The following is an 18088-nucleotide window of genomic DNA, read 5'->3' on the forward strand; positions in this document are numbered from 1 at the left end:
TTTTAAATTTAATCACTTTGCAGAATGATTGTGTTTCGGTGTAACATGAATTATTTAAGTTTATAACTTAATCTACCATAAGATTAATTTGAGAGTTCATATGAAAAATGACCTCACAATTCCTCAAAATGAAGACCTTAGAAGAGTATTTTTGTTAATTCTCTTTTAATTCTTTCAACTTAGAAACTAAAATTAAATAAGAGTATCTAATAAAAATAAAAGAGATGTCCGAAAATTACGTTTCATAAAAAAAGAGCGGTCGACACATATGAACACTTTAGAAAGAATTGGTGTCCGATGGTTCTAATTCTTCATTCTTAATTATACGAACCAACCACCCACCATTCTTTATCATGACTCTATCCTCTCTTTTTATCTTCAAGGGATGTCTCAATGCAATTTCACTTGACAAGTATACCCTTTTTAACTAAAATGGTCACGTTTGGCTAGAAGCATCCAGAGAATATATGCAGTGAACAATTTTATTGTAATACAAGATAGCATGGTCGTACGTATATTATTGGTTGGTTCCCAGGAAAATGGAAGAAAAACAAACGAAATGCTAGATTCTACAATTATCATTTAGTTTTATATGAAAGTATAATTAAATGCTTCACATATTCATAATGATCAAGTAAAGCATCATTACATAAAGTTTTTCATCAAGGTGAAGTAGTTGTATGAGCTCGTTTGGAAATACTTTTAAAATGACTGAAAGTGTTTTTGGTGAAACTAATTTTCGGTTCTAAAAGCAGTTTAAGTGTTTTTTGGAAGAAGTACTAGATATGTATTTCTTGCAAGAAACACTTACAAAGTTTTTTCACGATCCACTGGTTTTTACTAAGGATTGGTTTAAAAATTATTTTCACCAAAAGTGCTTTCAGTTATTTTAAAATCACCTTCCAATATACATATATTTTCCGCCTAACCCTAAATTCAATGAACAAGCTCTTTTTCCAAGTGGGATCGGAAGCTTTTAGACTTTGAATTCAAGCCCCATTCGATTCAGAAGATTGACCAAATAAGTTAAGGAATTACAACTAGGTGATCATCATGGCATGACCAAACTTGAAACTTCATGCATGCCTTCGATTTGATTACATGCAGGGCCACTACTTCCCGCAAAATGTGGCAACGAAACTCCCAATTCTCTTTCAGATTTCTAAGCCGATCATCTTGTTAAAGCTTTCTAGGAGGAATCGAGACGCAAAAAGCTCACCTTTGGTCGCTTGTGGGGTTCTTATTCCATGACAAGAAGCTGCTCATAGTAGTCATGCTGTCTCTAATTAAACACTTTTGATTCCAAATGTTTTAGATGGCTATCAAGGCCAGTGAGTCTTTGGTCAATTCCATCACCTTTTTATCAGGAATTTCGTTACTTTAACACTAGCAAGATTGGAAAATGTAGAATAAAACATATAAAAAAACTCGCGTATAAGTGAACATTGCTAATCAATATTAACTTAGGAAAGTGTTATTGATACTCTAAAAATTTAATTCTTCACTCCTCACAAGTGTATTTTTTTTTTCTAAATATAAAAAGTTTGAAATGTAAAATAAAATTTTTGGAATGCCAATAACAATTCTCTTAACTTAAACTCTATATAAACTCTTTCCACATGTGATAATGAATTTTAATCTACAGAATTTGAGCAAACATGTCACGTTACCAAAATGGTAACTAATGTAAATACACACTAAATAGGAAAAGGGGAAAAAATGGTAACTTTGAAGTGACATTACACATGTCATGCAGCTCTTCTAGAGTCAATGCAAGAATGCAGCAGAAGTGAGAAATGTCAAAAAGGTAAACTTTGGCTCCCATTCTGAGATGTCAAATAATATAATGCACACATAGTGGCCCTTCTCTGATTAGCAAAAACATTCCTTTTCCTTTTTCCAGATGCCTCATGGCCTCACACCGCCCGTATCATTGCTCCAAGATAGAGACACCATCATTATATCTAGGTACATAAAGATTCATTTTTTTTAAGTTCTATAAATAATAGATAGTTTGGATTGTTAAAATACATTATGAAATGATTTCCATAAATATGTGGAAAATATACATCATCACAGATCCAGTCAATATATATATATATATATATATATATATATATATATAATATAGTTACTAGGGCCCTCTAAAAATATGCCGGTACGTAGTGTAAGATTATCGAGTGTCCATACAGTGGAAACATTCCTCAAATTAGTTTTGTTTATTATGTTTAAATATTTATCATAGAAGTTGAGCTTTTCTTCTCCGAGGCTGATGAAAAGGGAAACGTACTGAATTTTATTTCATGATACGATAGCATCACATGGCTTCATCACACAGAGTAATTCTTCACTCCTCGCAGAATGAGCTGGAATTATATATAATCAGGCTTAATTTGTCTTAAAATCTGTTTTGGATAATGATAATTTCCAGCAATTAAGAGGATCCAAATTCTTAATTATTTCCATGCAAACATCATCGTGATGCATGCACGTATAATATGCTCACTGGAATATACGGTCGTTTTTGCTAATAATCAACTAAAATTTCTTATACTCTGTTGAGTCTGTCCTACTCGGATATAATTTTATTTGTTCACCTGAATTCTTCTACGCCAGTAATAAGAAACAGTATATAACGCACACGCATGGCTTATATCATCACTCGATAACTTGGCTTTTTGTTTGTTTGTTTAACATAAATACACAAGGTGGAAGTACATTGGGATCAAGGTGGTTTTGGAGGTCAAGAAACACGCATGTGAAGGTTTTTGGGAGATTCTTCGAATGTTTGATGTGAGTCATTTTTGTACCCACAAAGTGCTTGATTTAATGTTTGCTAGACATATCTGAGTAAATTGCGTCGACAATAATCGACAAAAACTCTCGATAGTACTCACCATATTGTCGATTTTTGTTGACATGCAACATGGTTCAGCTAACAACAAAAAGCCTACAAGTGTTCGATGTATTTCCTCAGCGAATAAACTGATTTTTTTTTCTCGTTTCACGCTCTATTTCTATTTAAAAACTTTAGACCTTTAACACTGAGACTCTAAGTTCGAATCCTATATCCGCCATTGCATCCAATATATATTGTGTTTCCTAATTATTAGTGTGACCTTTTTATTTTCAACATATTGCCTTTGTTCCCGTTCAAAGGCAACTACACAATACTTTTGCAGCCTTTCAATCAGCTTTAAGCTTAAAAGAATTTTGCCATATATAAACCTAATCTTAATTAATGAACCATATTAGGCCCCAAAACATGGGTTATCCTTAAGGAAACGCTAATAATGGTTATTGACCTCCATGTACAAGACCAAGCCATAGAGTCCACACTCCGCACCCTCTATATGAAATATTTCTTGTTGATTCTTTGTAAATTACAACCTGACATGTTTGTAAAACTATATTAAAATCGATAAACAAAAATTTATGCACACTTAAAATTGTGATTTGCCTATAATAACCAAAACTAACTCCTTACATGTCATAATAAGTCTAAGTAATTTCAAATCGATTTTTAGGTATCAAACACCCGAAATCGAAGTTTGAGTAGATCCAAATTGCAGCCGTGGTTTTAATGTTGTAGCGTTAATATTAGATACTGCGCAAAAATTTGATTGAGATAGAGGTGTTTGGTTTGACTAATTAAAGATATCTTAATTGCTTGTGCCAACTTATCATCTGTAGCTAGGTATGTCATATACGCTTTGCATTTCTAAAGTTTGGTAAGTAGGGTTTCTCATAAGAATTAGCAAAAAATAATTTGATATAAAATACAAAACAAGATAAAAGGGAATGAAGAGGAGGTGGCAGGCATCATTGCTAAAACCCTAAAAAGAGAATGGAGTTTCGGGGAAAGGTAGCCCAGCCTTGGTGCTCCCACGTACAAATTTAACCAGTCTCCTCTCATACACAATAATGTGAAAAAAATACAGATTCCAGTACTGAATGCATGGTAAATGCTGATATTACAAATGCTCCTTGAGCAATATAAAAAAATTATTTAAAAAGTCATGCCCACGACTATAATCATGAAAACTCTCATCGACAAAACAAAGAGCGACCACAATCATATATTGAAGGCTCTTTTCGACAGAGTGAGAGAGCCACCACGATCGGAAACAGATAAAGAAAGAGATCGGAATAGAGAACTGCCGCAAAAACTTTTGAGACTTGCATCATATACTTGAAACAACAGTTAAGCGACTGGTTTGCATATTAACTTCAACTGTTTAAATAAGATAAAATATTGATTTAATAATTGAGCAGAAGTGAATTAGAAGGAACTACTAGAAATTAACATAAGAGTCCAATTTATTGGTGATCACGATCACTGTTGGTATTTGTGCATTTGACCAAGCCATGCATCGTGGCCTCTATCCATTATTAAAACAGCTTGAACAGAATCAAATGTCAAGACAAGTTAATTTCAATTTTAATGTACAACAAGAAAAAAATGAATTGGATCGAGGTCTTGGTGACAAAATCTCAATGGCATTTGTTGATATTTTTCTCAATTGATGCATTTATATGAATTTTTTTTTTTAGTCAAAATGATTTTTGAAATTTGCATAACTCTTTATTTTGATAATTAAGATTTAAAATCAATAGAAGTGATTCCTTAGATTGTCCACTATCAATCGTTTTGGTCATTCCATGAAAAATTTCTGTTAAATTGAAGTAATTTTGTCAAATCACAATTCCTCCACGAATTGGTGATTTCTTCAATTTAGTAGAGATTTTTCGCAAAAGGACCAAAATGATTGACGGTGGACAATCTTAGAGACCACTTTTATCGATTTTAAATCTTATTGACCAAAGTGAGAAATTAAGACAATCTCAGTGGCCATTTTAGCTAAAAATTATTCTTATATAAATCATGTCTCCCAGGAGTTGATGGTTGATCACTACAGTAGTTTTTTGCTCTTTTATGTCATGTGTTATAGAAGTTGTAGCTTTGGATGATAAATTTGAAACAAAAATAAAACAAAATGAAGCATTAATACTATTCATACCATGTTTTTGTACCACATTTTCATAACACCTTAGGTGACATTTGATGTGGTCATCCACATCATTTGAATTAATTATATTTTTAAATTTAGTTCATTATTTAATAAACTAATAATTAAGAAAAACTAGTTAAATAAATTATGATTGTGGTATACGACGAGTCTTTTTCCTTCATTTCCTTGGGTTTTGCAAATTTTATAAATGATGTAGTTGTCCACATCAGATGTCACCTAAGGTGGTATAAAAATATGGTATGAATAACATCACTCAAAATGAAGAGCAAGAACATGGGATGTGATCCTTCTATTTAGGGCAATAATTATCAACAACTTTTAAAGGGAACACCAATCTCTTTATCGTCTAATTAATTGAGTAAGTCAACTACAAACCCATATTTAGTCAAGTTGATTATAATAATGCATTTTCTCTTCATATTTATATCTGAATTTATTTTTTCGTCGTAGAATACCTTTGGTATTAAATGTGTATTGTTCTTCACAAAGAAATGAAATTCTTATACTATTAACATGATAATTAGTGGGATAATAGCTGATCTCTTAAGGCAATTAACCAAACAAAATATCAAGATTGAGCAACGAAACGTAATTTAACGATAATGAAATGCATGGGTGAGTGCATAATTAAGCTTGCCAACTGCCAACTCAGCATGCCCAACACTATATGACGCGTCGCATAAAACGACAGCTCCAAAAGTTGCTTTGTTCTCAGATGAAATCCAGTTAGATTAAGGGATGCTATAATTAAATACTAAATCAACATTAAGTATTCTAAAATTGAAGTTTAACAAAATTTAACGATATTCATCTTCTTCTTTTCCTGTTAATATCCAATTCCTTAAAAAATAAATGAAACCCAAAAAAATTCATGACCAAAATTAGAGTGTGTTGTTTTTAGTCTGTAAAGTACTGAGTTTATCATGTATCAAACTTTTACGTGATGTTACTTATTTATTTATTGTATAACACGTGTTTAACTAGTGCATTTTAACTCTATCATCTATTTGTAATTTAAGTTGCATATTAGTAAAGTTACAAGACAATGTCACAATTGCAGTAAAAAAATAATTAAAATGGTAAAATTTGGAAATTCGTAGATGATATAAACCTAGCACAGCTGACAGAAAGAACACCTAGGGAAGGGAGAAAGGGAACACACCCAAAGCAAAGAACTTTGGAAACCCAGACTCAAGTGTAATTCCCATCTCTCCCTGGGGGCAAGAAGTAAAGAACAACAGAAATCAATCCCATTTTCCCCTATAAAATTAACACAAAAGCTAAAGTTTCAGTCTTTGTATTGGAGACTGGAAACACACACTACACCATACACGGACCGAATACCCTTTGGATCCAAAAAATTTGAGCCTAAGGATCAAATGATCCAGATTGTTGAAATTTGATTAAACAATTACAAATATAAGCTTCTAAAGTTTTAATAATTGTAACTGTTTTAAGCCTGGAGAGAATCCGGGTTCCACCAAACACAACCTCTCTCTCTCTCCTCTTTTTTTTTCTATTTTATTTTCCAAATTTAAAAATTTGAGCATGATTTCATCACTACCCAGTATTTATAACTCCCCACCCACATGGCCAAAACTTTAAGAAAACACAACCCCATCTGTTTCTTTATTTGATCTGCTCGTTCCCAGAAGCTCAATTTTGTCAGAACATAAAGCCAAGCTCTATATTTAATTAGAATTTAGAACCCCTCTGAGAGCTGTAGAGAGAAACAAAGAGGGGAGAGAGAGAGAGAGAGAGAGAGAGAGAGAGAGAGAGAGAAGAAGAAGAATAGAAGCAAGTTTTTCTCTTATTTTTTGGGGGTTCAAAATCCTTGGAAATGGTGAGGGAGTGAGTAGGGTTTCTTCTTACTTCTTAGAATATGGTCATCGTGTATTGGGTATTGGATTTGGTGGGAGCTGAGTTTCCATGGACAGAAAATAGCACCAATATTTTATGCTGCGAATTGCATGACCCCAGAAGAAGACAACACCAACAACACGAAGAAGAGGATTCAACAAAAGCAAAAAAACAAGAAAGTTTCTCAAGCAATATGGCTTGTAGCTACTCCAAGATTTCCCCAATCATTTCCATTCTTGTTTGCTTCCTTCTGGTTGCTTCTTCAATTTGTCCGGTGGCACAATCTTCTGATATCCACCGCGAAAGCACTGCCAATCAGACGTTGAATCCGGAAAAAGAACTGAAGAAGTTGAAGATTATGAGAGCTCGTCTTAACAAGATAAACAAGCCTGCTTTCAAGACAATTCAGGCATTTTTACTTTCACTTTGCTCTGTTTTCCTCTGTTTTTTGCTCTGTTCTTTTGTAATTTGTTGGGTTTTGTTTGTTGATTGTTCAGAGTCCGGATGGCGATCTTATAGATTGTGTTCTTTCTCATCACCAACCAGCTTTTGATCATCCCCAGTTAAAGGGACAGAAGCCATTGGTACTTAAAACTTCCATAAGCAGATTCAAATTTTACTAGGGTTCTTAGAAAACCGGAAATTCTTAACGGCCGCTTGATAACCATTTCGTTTGCAGTTTTTTGCTTTTACTTGTTGTCAAAACATTGCATAGAAAATGAAAAATGAAAACTAAAAACTAAAACACAAAATGGTTATCAAATTGGTCTAAGCTGACGAGCCGGCAAAGGAGAAGTCTTTAAAAGTTCATAACTTGTTTTACTTGAATATTCAGGACCCGCCGGAGAGACCGAAAGGCCGGAGCCCTCGAGAAATGGCGACTGAAAACTACCAGCTGTGGAGCATGTCAGGAAATCTCTGCCCACAAGGAACAGTTCCAATTAGAAGAACGAGAGAGGAGGATATGATGAGAGCAAGCTCTGTTAAAAGATTTGGAAGAAAACTAAGTAGGCATGTCAGAAGAGATACATCCAGCAACGGCCATGAGGTTAGTGCATGAGAATTGACCAAACAAGAAACAGAGGAAATCCCAGAATTTGTCTCCTCCCAAGAGTCACTATCACTTTAATTTAATTAATTTCAGTCATTCGACCAAAAAAAATAATTTCAGTCAAATTAATCTTATTTAATTGAGGAAATGAATGAAAGAGTATAGGTACAAAAACTGCTTTTCTACTAATTTTTTCAATTAAGTCATCTTTTTCTTTTTATTATATATATGTATATGAAAATAATGTCAGTAATCTACTGCTTTTTTTCTGCATTTTTTTCCCCATTCAATTGACATGTAATATGATAAAAATAAACACAGATTATCTCAGTATCTGAAGAGAAATTGAGCTTCCAGTTTCCAATAGTAGTAATTACAGACTTTCATGGCTGCTTCTGCTGCTTGGAGTTGCACTAATTCCCAAGGAACTTGCAACCCACCATGTTTTCATGCCCTGCAGAATACATATATATATTTTTTATTTTTTTTAAATACACAAAAAATCAAATTAGTAAAACTTAAATCAAATAATTATGCACTGATTGTGGTTTATGATAACTGGGTTTGCAATTGCAGCATGCGGTTGGGTATGTGAGTGGAGATCAATACTATGGAGCCAAAGCAAGCATCAATGTGTGGGCCCCCACAGTTGTTAATCAATACGAATTTAGCTTGTCTCAATTGTGGGTCATCTCTGGTTCTTTTGGTGATGATCTCAACACCATTGAAGCTGGTTGGCAGGCATGTTTATATTTCATCACTAAACTTCCCCTCTAATTCCCTTTGTTTAATAATTGAAGGGAACTTTGGATGCGATCCCTAGTTATGAATAATCTTTGACTGAAACTTTATTGATTTTCAATTTTTGATCCAAGTCCCTAAAATTAATTGATAATTTATTTCTATATACGTTACTATATTTTTTAAATTAAAAATTAAAATTTATAGTTGTTTATAGTAATGAGATTTTAAATAAAAAACATAATTTGTGGGATTAAAAATATTAAAATATAAATATACTATTGTGTGTGTGTGTGTAAACATGGGTACATTCATAAAAAATAACCAAAAAATTATTGTATCAAAACATGGGCACATTCTTCAAAATGGGTACAAATAAATAAATAAATAAATATGGGTACAATACAAATAAAACTTTAAAAAATATGGGCACAAAAAAAAATTAATATATGGGTACAAATTAAAATTGAAAGGAAAATTGGTACAAATTAAAAAAGGGTTGCAAATTAAAAATGGGTACAAACTAAAAATAAAAATATATGATAAAAAATTTAACCATAAATATAAATATACTAATTGTAACATTTTTAATATTAAATGAATATATTTAGAAATAAAAAATATTTTATTATTGAAATAATTAATGATATTATTAATACAAAGGACCTTGATCAAAAATTGAAAAGTAATAAGGTTTTAATCAATAGAGTAGTAAAAATAAGGATGAAAACCTAATTACTCCATAATTGAACCAGCATGGCTATCATTCTCGGAACATGCACAAATAGAACTGGTTACAAATTTTTAAAGAAAATACAAACGATAGCTACAGGGTACAACGTAATATGACGGTGGAAGAGTACTTAAATTTCAACACATTTAATACGAAACAATAATTTTGGTATTCAAGGCAGTAAACACAGCTCAACTACCTCTCTGCTTTGAGTCTTCTTCTTCTCTGTATTAATGGGGACTAAATTCATTTAATTTTGTGCAGGTCAGCCCGGAGCTATATGGGGACAACTACCCCAGATTCTTTACTTATTGGACTGTAAGTATACAAAATCACCTTGCCTTCCACTTCAAGCATAATATATTATAATAATTATAAGGGAGACTTTGGATGCGGTCCCTAACTATGAATATTCTTTGACTAAAATCTTATTGGTTTTTAATTTTTGATCAAAGTCCCTGAAATTAATGTGATAATTTATTTCTATGTACGTTGCTATATTTTTTAAATTAAAATTTTATATTTATATTTGTTTATATTAATGAGATTTTAAATAAAAAAATCATAATTTGTGGGATTAAAAATATTAAAATATAAATATACTATTGTGTGTGTGTGTATGTGTGTGTATATATAAACATGGGTACATTCATCAAAATTAACCAAAAAATTATTGTATCAAAACATGAGTACATTCTTCAAAATCACAAAAAAAGAAAGAAAGAGATATTAGGCTTAATAATATTAGTAAATTTTTTCGATTAAACTTAACATGGATACATTATCAAATCAAAGAAAAAAGAATGTACCCATATATGTTTAAAAATGGATTAGAAAAAAATTGAATAGATTTTATATATAAAAAAGTGGTACATTTTACATATAACAAATTAGTATATTTAAGAATGAGTACATTTTAAGATTAAAAATTTGAAAAAATTACATGAATGGGTACATATAATTAGCATGGGTACATTTAGCAAAAATAAAAATGGGTACAAATAAATAAAAAAAATATGGGTACAAATACAAATAAAACTTTAAAAAATATGGGCACAAAAAGAAATTAATATATGGGTACAAATTAAAACTAAAAAGAAAATTGGTACAAATTAAAAATGGGTACAAACTAAAAATAAAAATATATGATAAAAATATACTAATGGTAACATTTTTAACATTAAATGAATATATTTAGAAATAAAAAATATTTTATTATTGAAATAATTAATGATGTTATTAATACCAAGGACCTTGATCAAAAATTGAAAAGGAATAAAGTTTTAATCAATAGAGTAGCAAAAGTAAGGATGAGAACCTAATTTCTCATAATTATAATAATGATAAATAGTTATACACATAATAATAATTAATTTGTTCATTGCAGACGGATGCATATCAAGCAACTGGATGCTACAATTTGCTGTGTTCGGGTTTTGTTCAGACCAACAGTAGAATCGCCATTGGAGCTGCAATTTCTCCAACTTCTTCCTACCATGGTGGACAGTTTGATATTAGCTTGTTGATTTGGAAGGTAACTGTATATCTTCCTTATCTTTTCTTTTCATACCACGTTTTTATTTAATTAATCTAAGCTACGAGAAGGATGTTCGAACTCAGATGCATATATAACTTGGAAATTTAAACATACGCTTATCTCCCTATGTATTTTTCCAAAAAAAAAGAAAAAAAAAGAACCCACTTAGTAAATCTGGCATGGAAATGGTGTCCTACTTAGAGCTTTTTAGTTATGTCACCTTATCAGTCCATTTTTGTGCATGCAAAGTTAGGTGCTTCAGGACCCACAGCCAAGAATTTTCTGGGTCCCTATGTACCTGGAAGGTAAATACTATATAGGATAGGTATTTGGTGATGGATGACACTTGACCGTGCGATTTGTATAGTTTCCTCAAATCATGAAAGTTAAAAACAGTCTGCAAATCTGAACGGTCAGTAATAGGCCCTCCACAGATTTAGAAGTGTCCCATGTGCTAGAGGATTGCCATGTTAAAAAACCCTAACCAAATGCCTGAACTGCAACAAGCCAACAAAAATTCATCCAGAAATGACAAAAAGAGTGAAAACCCTAACACCAGAAAATAAAAATTATCCACAGGCGTGCACTGCTGCACTGGTAAAATTCCAAAATAATGGGCTGTGAATTCCTCGTGCTTTTCTGCTTTGCCAGATTCCCTTCTTTTTTCACTGAGAAAGAGCTCCATGGCTCTTTCATCATTTGCTTTGTTCTTTTCTAGGGTTTTCCTTTATTTTTACTCCTCAAGAAGAATGTGACACAGTACAATCAACTTTGTTTTGCTTTATCCATTTTACTCACTTCCCGTATGCTTTTGTAATCAACGTGCAAGTCTCGAGTGTTTAAGTACCTAAGTTCTCTATTTACTTTCCCCTCCTCAATTTCGCTCGAATAAAACCGGTGTATTAATATCACGAACCAACTAACTAGTTTTCATGGATGAGTCGCAGTACTGAAGAAGAAGAAGAAATTAAAAAACTTTATTGACATATTGTAGGATCCGAAGCATGGAAATTGGTGGCTGGAATTCGGGAACGGTGTCCTAGTCGGATACTGGCCATCATTCTTGTTCACTCACCTTCAAGACCACGCAAGCATGGTACAATTCGGTGGAGAAGTTGTGAACTCGAGGCCTTCGGGCTCCCACACAGCTACACAGATGGGCAGTGGGCACTTTGCAGGTGAAGGGTTTGGAAAAGCTTCATATTTTCGAAACATGCAGGTTGTGGATTGGGATAACAGCTTAATCCCATTATCCAACCTTAAAGTTTTGGCTGATCATCCAAATTGCTACGACATTCAAGGAGGGATTAACAACTTTTGGGGGAATTATTTTTACTATGGAGGTCCTGGAAGAAATGTGAGGTGTCCCTAAGGGAAAGGTATAGAGCTAGGGTTTTATATTTACATAATGTTCAAATTTTCCATTTTCTTTTTTTTCTTGGGTGATTTTGGGTTAAACCATCGACAATTCAGTTTGGGGTATATTTCTTGTATTTGTCTTCCTTTGTTATTAATCCCTCTTTCTTTATCTCCCAACTAACAGGTTATCCATTCATTATACCACCCTTTGGGACTCATGTAAATTTTGGGCAAAAAAAATTAGTGAAATATACTATGGCTTGTCATTTTTCATACTCTTGTGGAAATACATGGGAAATTGTGTCTGATTTTTGCACAATTATTTTCACCTTTTTTAGATTTTTTTTAACGATTAAATTAAACAAATCAAGAGAGAATTAAGAGTATACATAACGCAAAAAAATTGTATAATGATTGGTCCAAAAGAAAAGTAAAAGTTATATATTGAGTGGATAATGTCTCAAAAACCCAAAAAATAAAATAGTGCAGCTTTGAAAACCCTATCTAGTTTATTAATACCTTATATAATATTAGCTATATCATTAGCATGTGGTCCAGTGCTTAAAGCGTTAACTAACACTATGTTTGCAGGAATAAAATTAAGGTTACTATAAAAATTTTAAATGACGAGATTTTATTTTCTAGAATTTGTGAATTTTCTTGTTTGGTTAACAAAAAAACAATGGAATTATATACGGAATTTGTTATTTTTAAACTCTCAATCATAAAAATTGGGAAATGACACCTATTTACATGGAATTTAAACTTGGAAATTGGAGGCCATAAATTCCAAGTTATTTTCAATGAGGAAATTCTAAATTTCTATATTTATGAATCCAAACAAGGGAAATGGTGTATGTCAATTTATAAATTATGACCTTAATCCAAATTCCAAGTTTATTTCTCTCATCCAAACATAGTGTAAACCTTTTTCCTTTGAGGTATTTGCCAATTTCCTCCCAAAATTTGCAAGAGCTGCTAATTTTTTCTAAAAACTTTAATTTTAGCCAATTACTCCATGAACTTTTGTAATTGGACAAATTTCCCCTGAAGTTTAATTTTATAATTCCAAAAAGGCAATTTTATCTTCTTCTTCTCTTTCGCTAGTTCACAACTTTTTGCTTGAATTCTAGAATTTAGGGGGGGAATTTGTCAATTATAAAAGTTCAGGAGGATAATCGGCTAAAATTAAAATTCATGGGAAAAAAATTAGCTAATTATAAAAGTTCAGACGAATAGTTGACTAAGGTTTTAAAGTTTGGTAAGCGAAATTGACATCTCTTTAAAAGTTGGAAGAAAGATCGGCCAATCCTCTTTTTCATTTGTTAATTAAAGATAATTACAAGTATTGACCAAAAAAAAAAAAGATAATTACAAGTTGGTGTCCCATGCGTGCCGAAGGTTACAACTGTGAAGCTGAAGCTTTACTCATGGCACAGAAATTGTGCTCAAAGATTATCAGTTGGGTTACTTGCCTTTGAAGACAATGACAGTACTGTTTCACACACACAAAATCATTAAACTATACAATAATGTATTTAATTAACTTGAACCCCAAAACTAATCATATGAATGTATTAATTAGTGACATACAGTACCAATGTTAAGCATATTTCTCAGTCCTTGTTTCGTCTTCCCACATGAAAACGTTGATGATGCCTCCTCCATGCATGATATGGGTTTCAGTCTTTTTCTTAAAGTTTACTTTATTTCTTATTACTCATAATTAAACTTGATGCTATGGAAAAAGTGTGTCGACACTATCCTATAAACCAGATTCCTTCCAATGGAAATCGAGTCTAATATTAGGGTTAGTGTATGCAGTTGCATGCCCCTAATTTGTATTATACGTAAAATTGTCCTGTGTTCTTTTGATCTTCTCTTTGAGTACGATTGCGAAAGAGATAAAAGACGTCCGGAAAAATGTCTCAAAGAGGTTGAGATAGGGTAAAGAGCCAAGAGCAACTAAGCAAAGTGACGTGCGAGTTTCATCTTACTTTGAAAAGAAAAATTCATGTATCCGTCACTGTTGCAGTAATCACAATGATAATATACATGCTTTGAAGGCTCTCTCATTTTGTAGCAAAGCAACTAGTGAAGAACAGAGAAGACTTAAAAAAGAATCTGACTTGGAAGCAAAGTCGGTGGTTGTCAAATGTATTTTTGGATGAATAGGCGCATCTCACATTCCATGATGTTGCATGATTTGAAGTATCAGTGTTGAGAGCATTGACTTTGAAAAGTAGATTCAAATGAGACGATCCAATCTATGATCATCTAAGTGTGCCTGGTCTTCCGCTACGTCTTAATGGAGCTCTCACTAACCAGTACATGTGGAGAAATTCTTCATCTCACTCAATGGTGGCCCGAGTGGGGCGCAAGGCCTGATAATTCTTTGCGCGACCTAGTAACCCAACATGAAAATGCCATGAAAATAATATGTTAACCCGTTAACGAGTCAGATCATTATCATGTCACTTGTTAAGAATCCGATAAAATATAACTTGCCAGATCTAGACATTAGACACGCCAATTTCTTGCATGACCGGTTAACCCGATACGAAATGACACGACCATCAATGAATCAAGAGATCACCCGTTAAGAACCCGTCAAATTTACAGGTTTGACATGACACAACTTATTAAAATAACGGTATGAAGAAAAACCGACACGAAAATAACATACACAACTTGTTTGGCAGGAGGGTTGCACTCTCTTTTGAGTGTGCAGCCGTCTGCATAGGAGAATTTTTCATCAAGCATGATTGTCTCATGCAGCATTTACTCACAAGAGGTGAGAACATTGAGACAAACATGCAAGAGCTCTCACCCATTTGTGTGAGTAAGTTGGCACATGAGGCGATCCTATGTAAGGTTTAAAATATCGATGATATCGGAAATATCAGTAGTTCAAAAACACGGAAATTTCGATGGAAATATCGGGATATTATCGATATCGATAAAAATTAAATAAAAACCACGGAAATTGTAAGAAAAACTTTGGAAATTTTTATTGAAACTTTGCAAGATGTTTATTTAGTCAATTATCTATTAGTTTATCACAAAAAATTGGAAGGAAATGCATTGCATGATGGATTTAATTGATTTAAGTTGATTACATGGCGAGTTGGCAAACATTGTGAGTGTAGAAAATATGTAGTACTTAATGAAAGAAGTTTAAACACACCATAATCATTTATATATAATGAATTAGTATAATATTTTGAACCTCATAGGAACTCTGTACATTGCATATATAATGAATTGTACTAATTCATTATATATTTTACACTTTATACATTGCATGGTAGATTGTTACACCCACCCCCAATTTAAATTGTATTTTCACTATGTTTGAGTTTGTTAGTACCATATATTGGGCATCGTCTTTGGCCCTCATCCCTAAACCCATGATTTATGTAAGAAGGGAGGAAACCCTTATTCTATAAAAATGGGCCTCACCTTCACTAAAAGGGGACTCACATTCAGTCTCACCTTCACAGAGTTTCACACTCAACCCTCACAACAATATAGAGGGCAATACCCTCTCAGCCAAACAAAGAGCAAAAGGGCAAGGGCTGCATCCACAGAGAGTTCCATTGCCGATCTATTGTAATTCATACATACATACATAATCAACATCAGTGTGGACGTAGCCCAAACATTGGGGTGAACCACGATACATCTTTGTGTTCTTGTGCGTTTGTGTGATTCACGGCCGGATTTACATTGGTCCAAGATCTTTCGGATTTTGTGCATCAACATTTGGCACCGTTTGTGGTAAACGACACGAAAATCTATGTCAGTTTCTCTTTTATTTTTTTCATCTCACCACCGTGAAACCTCACCACAACCTCCACTATGAATCTGCAGAAACCCAAGAACCCAAAGCTTTTCCAGAGATACAGACACAGAGCTCTTTCTCTCTCTTCTTTCTCTCTTTAGAAACGCTAACCTTATGCGATTCAATCCACCAGGAAGCAGCAGCAAGTATGGCTTCCCACACGCCGAACCTGGAGTGCCGAATGTACGAAGCGCGGTACCCGGATGTTGACATGGCGGTGATGATCCAGGTGAAGAACATCGCCGACATGGGTACCTACGTCTCTTTCCTCGAGTACAACAACATCGAGGGCACGATTATCTTCTTCGGGCTCTCCTGCCGCCGGATTCGGAGTGTCAGCAGCCTTATCAAGGTCGGATGCATCGAGCCCGTCATGGTCCTCAAGGTCGACAAGGAGAAGGGCTACATCGATTTGAGTAAGCGGAGGGTTTCTGAGGAGGATATTCAGGCATGCGAGGAGAGGTACAACAAGAGCAAGCTCCATGGTCAGCCAGAGTTTTTCATCCATATCATCCCTGACAAAGCCAGCAACACATTGACCATTATCGACAGTGGTATTGGGATGACCAAAGCTGATTTGGTGAACAACCTCGGTACCATAGTTAGGTCTGGCACCAAGGAATTCATGAAAGCCTTGGCTGCTGGTGTTGATGTTAGCATGATCGATCAATTCGGTGTTGGGTTCTACTCTGCATACCTTGTTACCGATAAGGTCATTGTTACCACCAAGCACAATGACGATGAGCATGGGTGCTTAGTGGATTGCAATTCAACATTGTTGCGCAGGGATGCCCACGGCAATGATGCCTGGATCTGCAGTGGTTATCTTCCCAACCTGATTGGGATGCAACAAAGAAGATAAGTTTTTTATTATTAATTATATTATTATTGTATGCCATCTGCCAAAAGAAAGAAAAATAAAGAGAAAGGAAAAAGTAAAACTCTCAAGTAGGCGCAGTGCGCACCAACAATCTGCAACTGCTGACCACCAACGTGGAAAAACATAAACACTTTATCTTTGGGCTGATTTGTTTAAAATTATCATTTGTTTATTTAATAGTTTATTATTATTTTGTGTTGGTGGATGCGTTACAATATGCATAATGAGGCCACATCATTTCTATCACACCTATATAGTACGTTCCCAGTTTGATTTGCTTTACAATGGGCATATGCTTTACAAATGCTTGTCTGCAATCTTCCTTACAATTATTTAATTAATTAATATTTTATTATTGCATCTTTAATCATTCATGACTTCATTATTTAAAGTGGTAAGGTAAAACCTTTTTATACAATATTTATTAGCCTAGAGTATTGTGATTGCCATTAAACTATGTCACTTATACAACATGTGATTTACCACACAACTGAATAAATTATTTATTTATAGAAGGCACATAGTACAATATTTTTCCTTGACAAACTTTGTCAATTTGATTTATTCATTATACGGTCATATTTATACTGTCATTTATTGTTAGGAATTATTGAGCAACTAGATCCACTGATCAACATTGTTGCTGATTAAAAGAAACCAATATGCGAACTCGACAAGCAGATCCGAATCATGTCGAGAATCAACTCATACTGAGTGCACGTTGACATAAAGTACATACTTGCAGTAAGGAACACCACGAGCCGAGCCGCCTTGCAACAAGCATCGCCTCTAGCCGAGCAGCCTCACAACGAGCATCGCCTCTAGTCGAGCAACCGCCTCGCCGCAAGCATAGCCTTTAGCCGAGCAGCCTCGCAACGAGCATCGACTCCAGTCGAGCAGTCTCGCAACGTGTGATACCTCTAGCCGAGTATTGCTTTATGTTGAGCATTGCCTTGTGTTGAGTGCTGGTTCAAGACATCTAGCCATTTCGGCCCGTACATGGATTAGATTTGAAGTCTCTAGCCAAAAGACTCTCTTGACTGAAGAGTT

General features: G+C 33.8%; 2 protein-coding genes across 2 annotated transcripts; both read left to right on the forward strand.

The window, feature by feature from the left end:
- The first annotated feature begins 6337 nt into the window (after positions 1 to 6337).
- LOC103452008 (protein neprosin-like) lies at positions 6338 to 12589 on the forward strand. Its single transcript, XM_008391480.4, has 7 exons — positions 6338 to 7302; positions 7391 to 7477; positions 7729 to 7941; positions 8521 to 8685; positions 9683 to 9736; positions 10806 to 10952; positions 11950 to 12589. The coding sequence occupies exons 1-7, from the start codon at positions 6916 to 6918 to the stop codon at positions 12325 to 12327; spliced, it is 1431 nt and encodes a 476-aa protein (XP_008389702.1). The 5' UTR covers positions 6338 to 6915; the 3' UTR covers positions 12328 to 12589.
- A 3691-nt stretch (positions 12590 to 16280) lies between these two features.
- On the forward strand, positions 16281 to 17020 carry LOC139190764 (eukaryotic translation initiation factor 2 subunit alpha homolog). The gene has a single exon (XM_070811234.1). The coding sequence runs from the start codon at positions 16307 to 16309 to the stop codon at positions 17018 to 17020; it is 714 nt and encodes a 237-aa protein (XP_070667335.1). The 5' UTR covers positions 16281 to 16306.
- The last annotated feature ends 1068 nt before the right edge of the window (positions 17021 to 18088 follow it).

This window comes from Malus domestica, chromosome 13 (genome assembly GCF_042453785.1).
Source record: "Malus domestica chromosome 13, GDT2T_hap1".
NCBI lineage: Eukaryota > Viridiplantae > Streptophyta > Magnoliopsida > Rosales > Rosaceae > Malus > Malus domestica.

Bases quoted from the DNA above. Each gene is read 5' to 3' on its own strand.
- LOC139190764 (XM_070811234.1), top strand. From the start codon at position 16,307: ATGGCTTCCCACACGCCGAACCTGGAGTGCCGAATGTACGAAGCGCGG.
- LOC103452008 (XM_008391480.4), top strand. From the start codon at position 6,916: ATGGTCATCGTGTATTGGGTATTGGATTTGGTGGGAGCTGAGTTTCCA. The intron at 7,303-7,390 runs GCATTTTTACTT...TTGATTGTTCAG, and splicing joins CTGCTTTCAAGACAATTCAG to AGTCCGGATGGCGATCTTAT. The intron at 10,953-11,949 runs GTAACTGTATAT...GACATATTGTAG, and splicing joins TTAGCTTGTTGATTTGGAAG to GATCCGAAGCATGGAAATTG.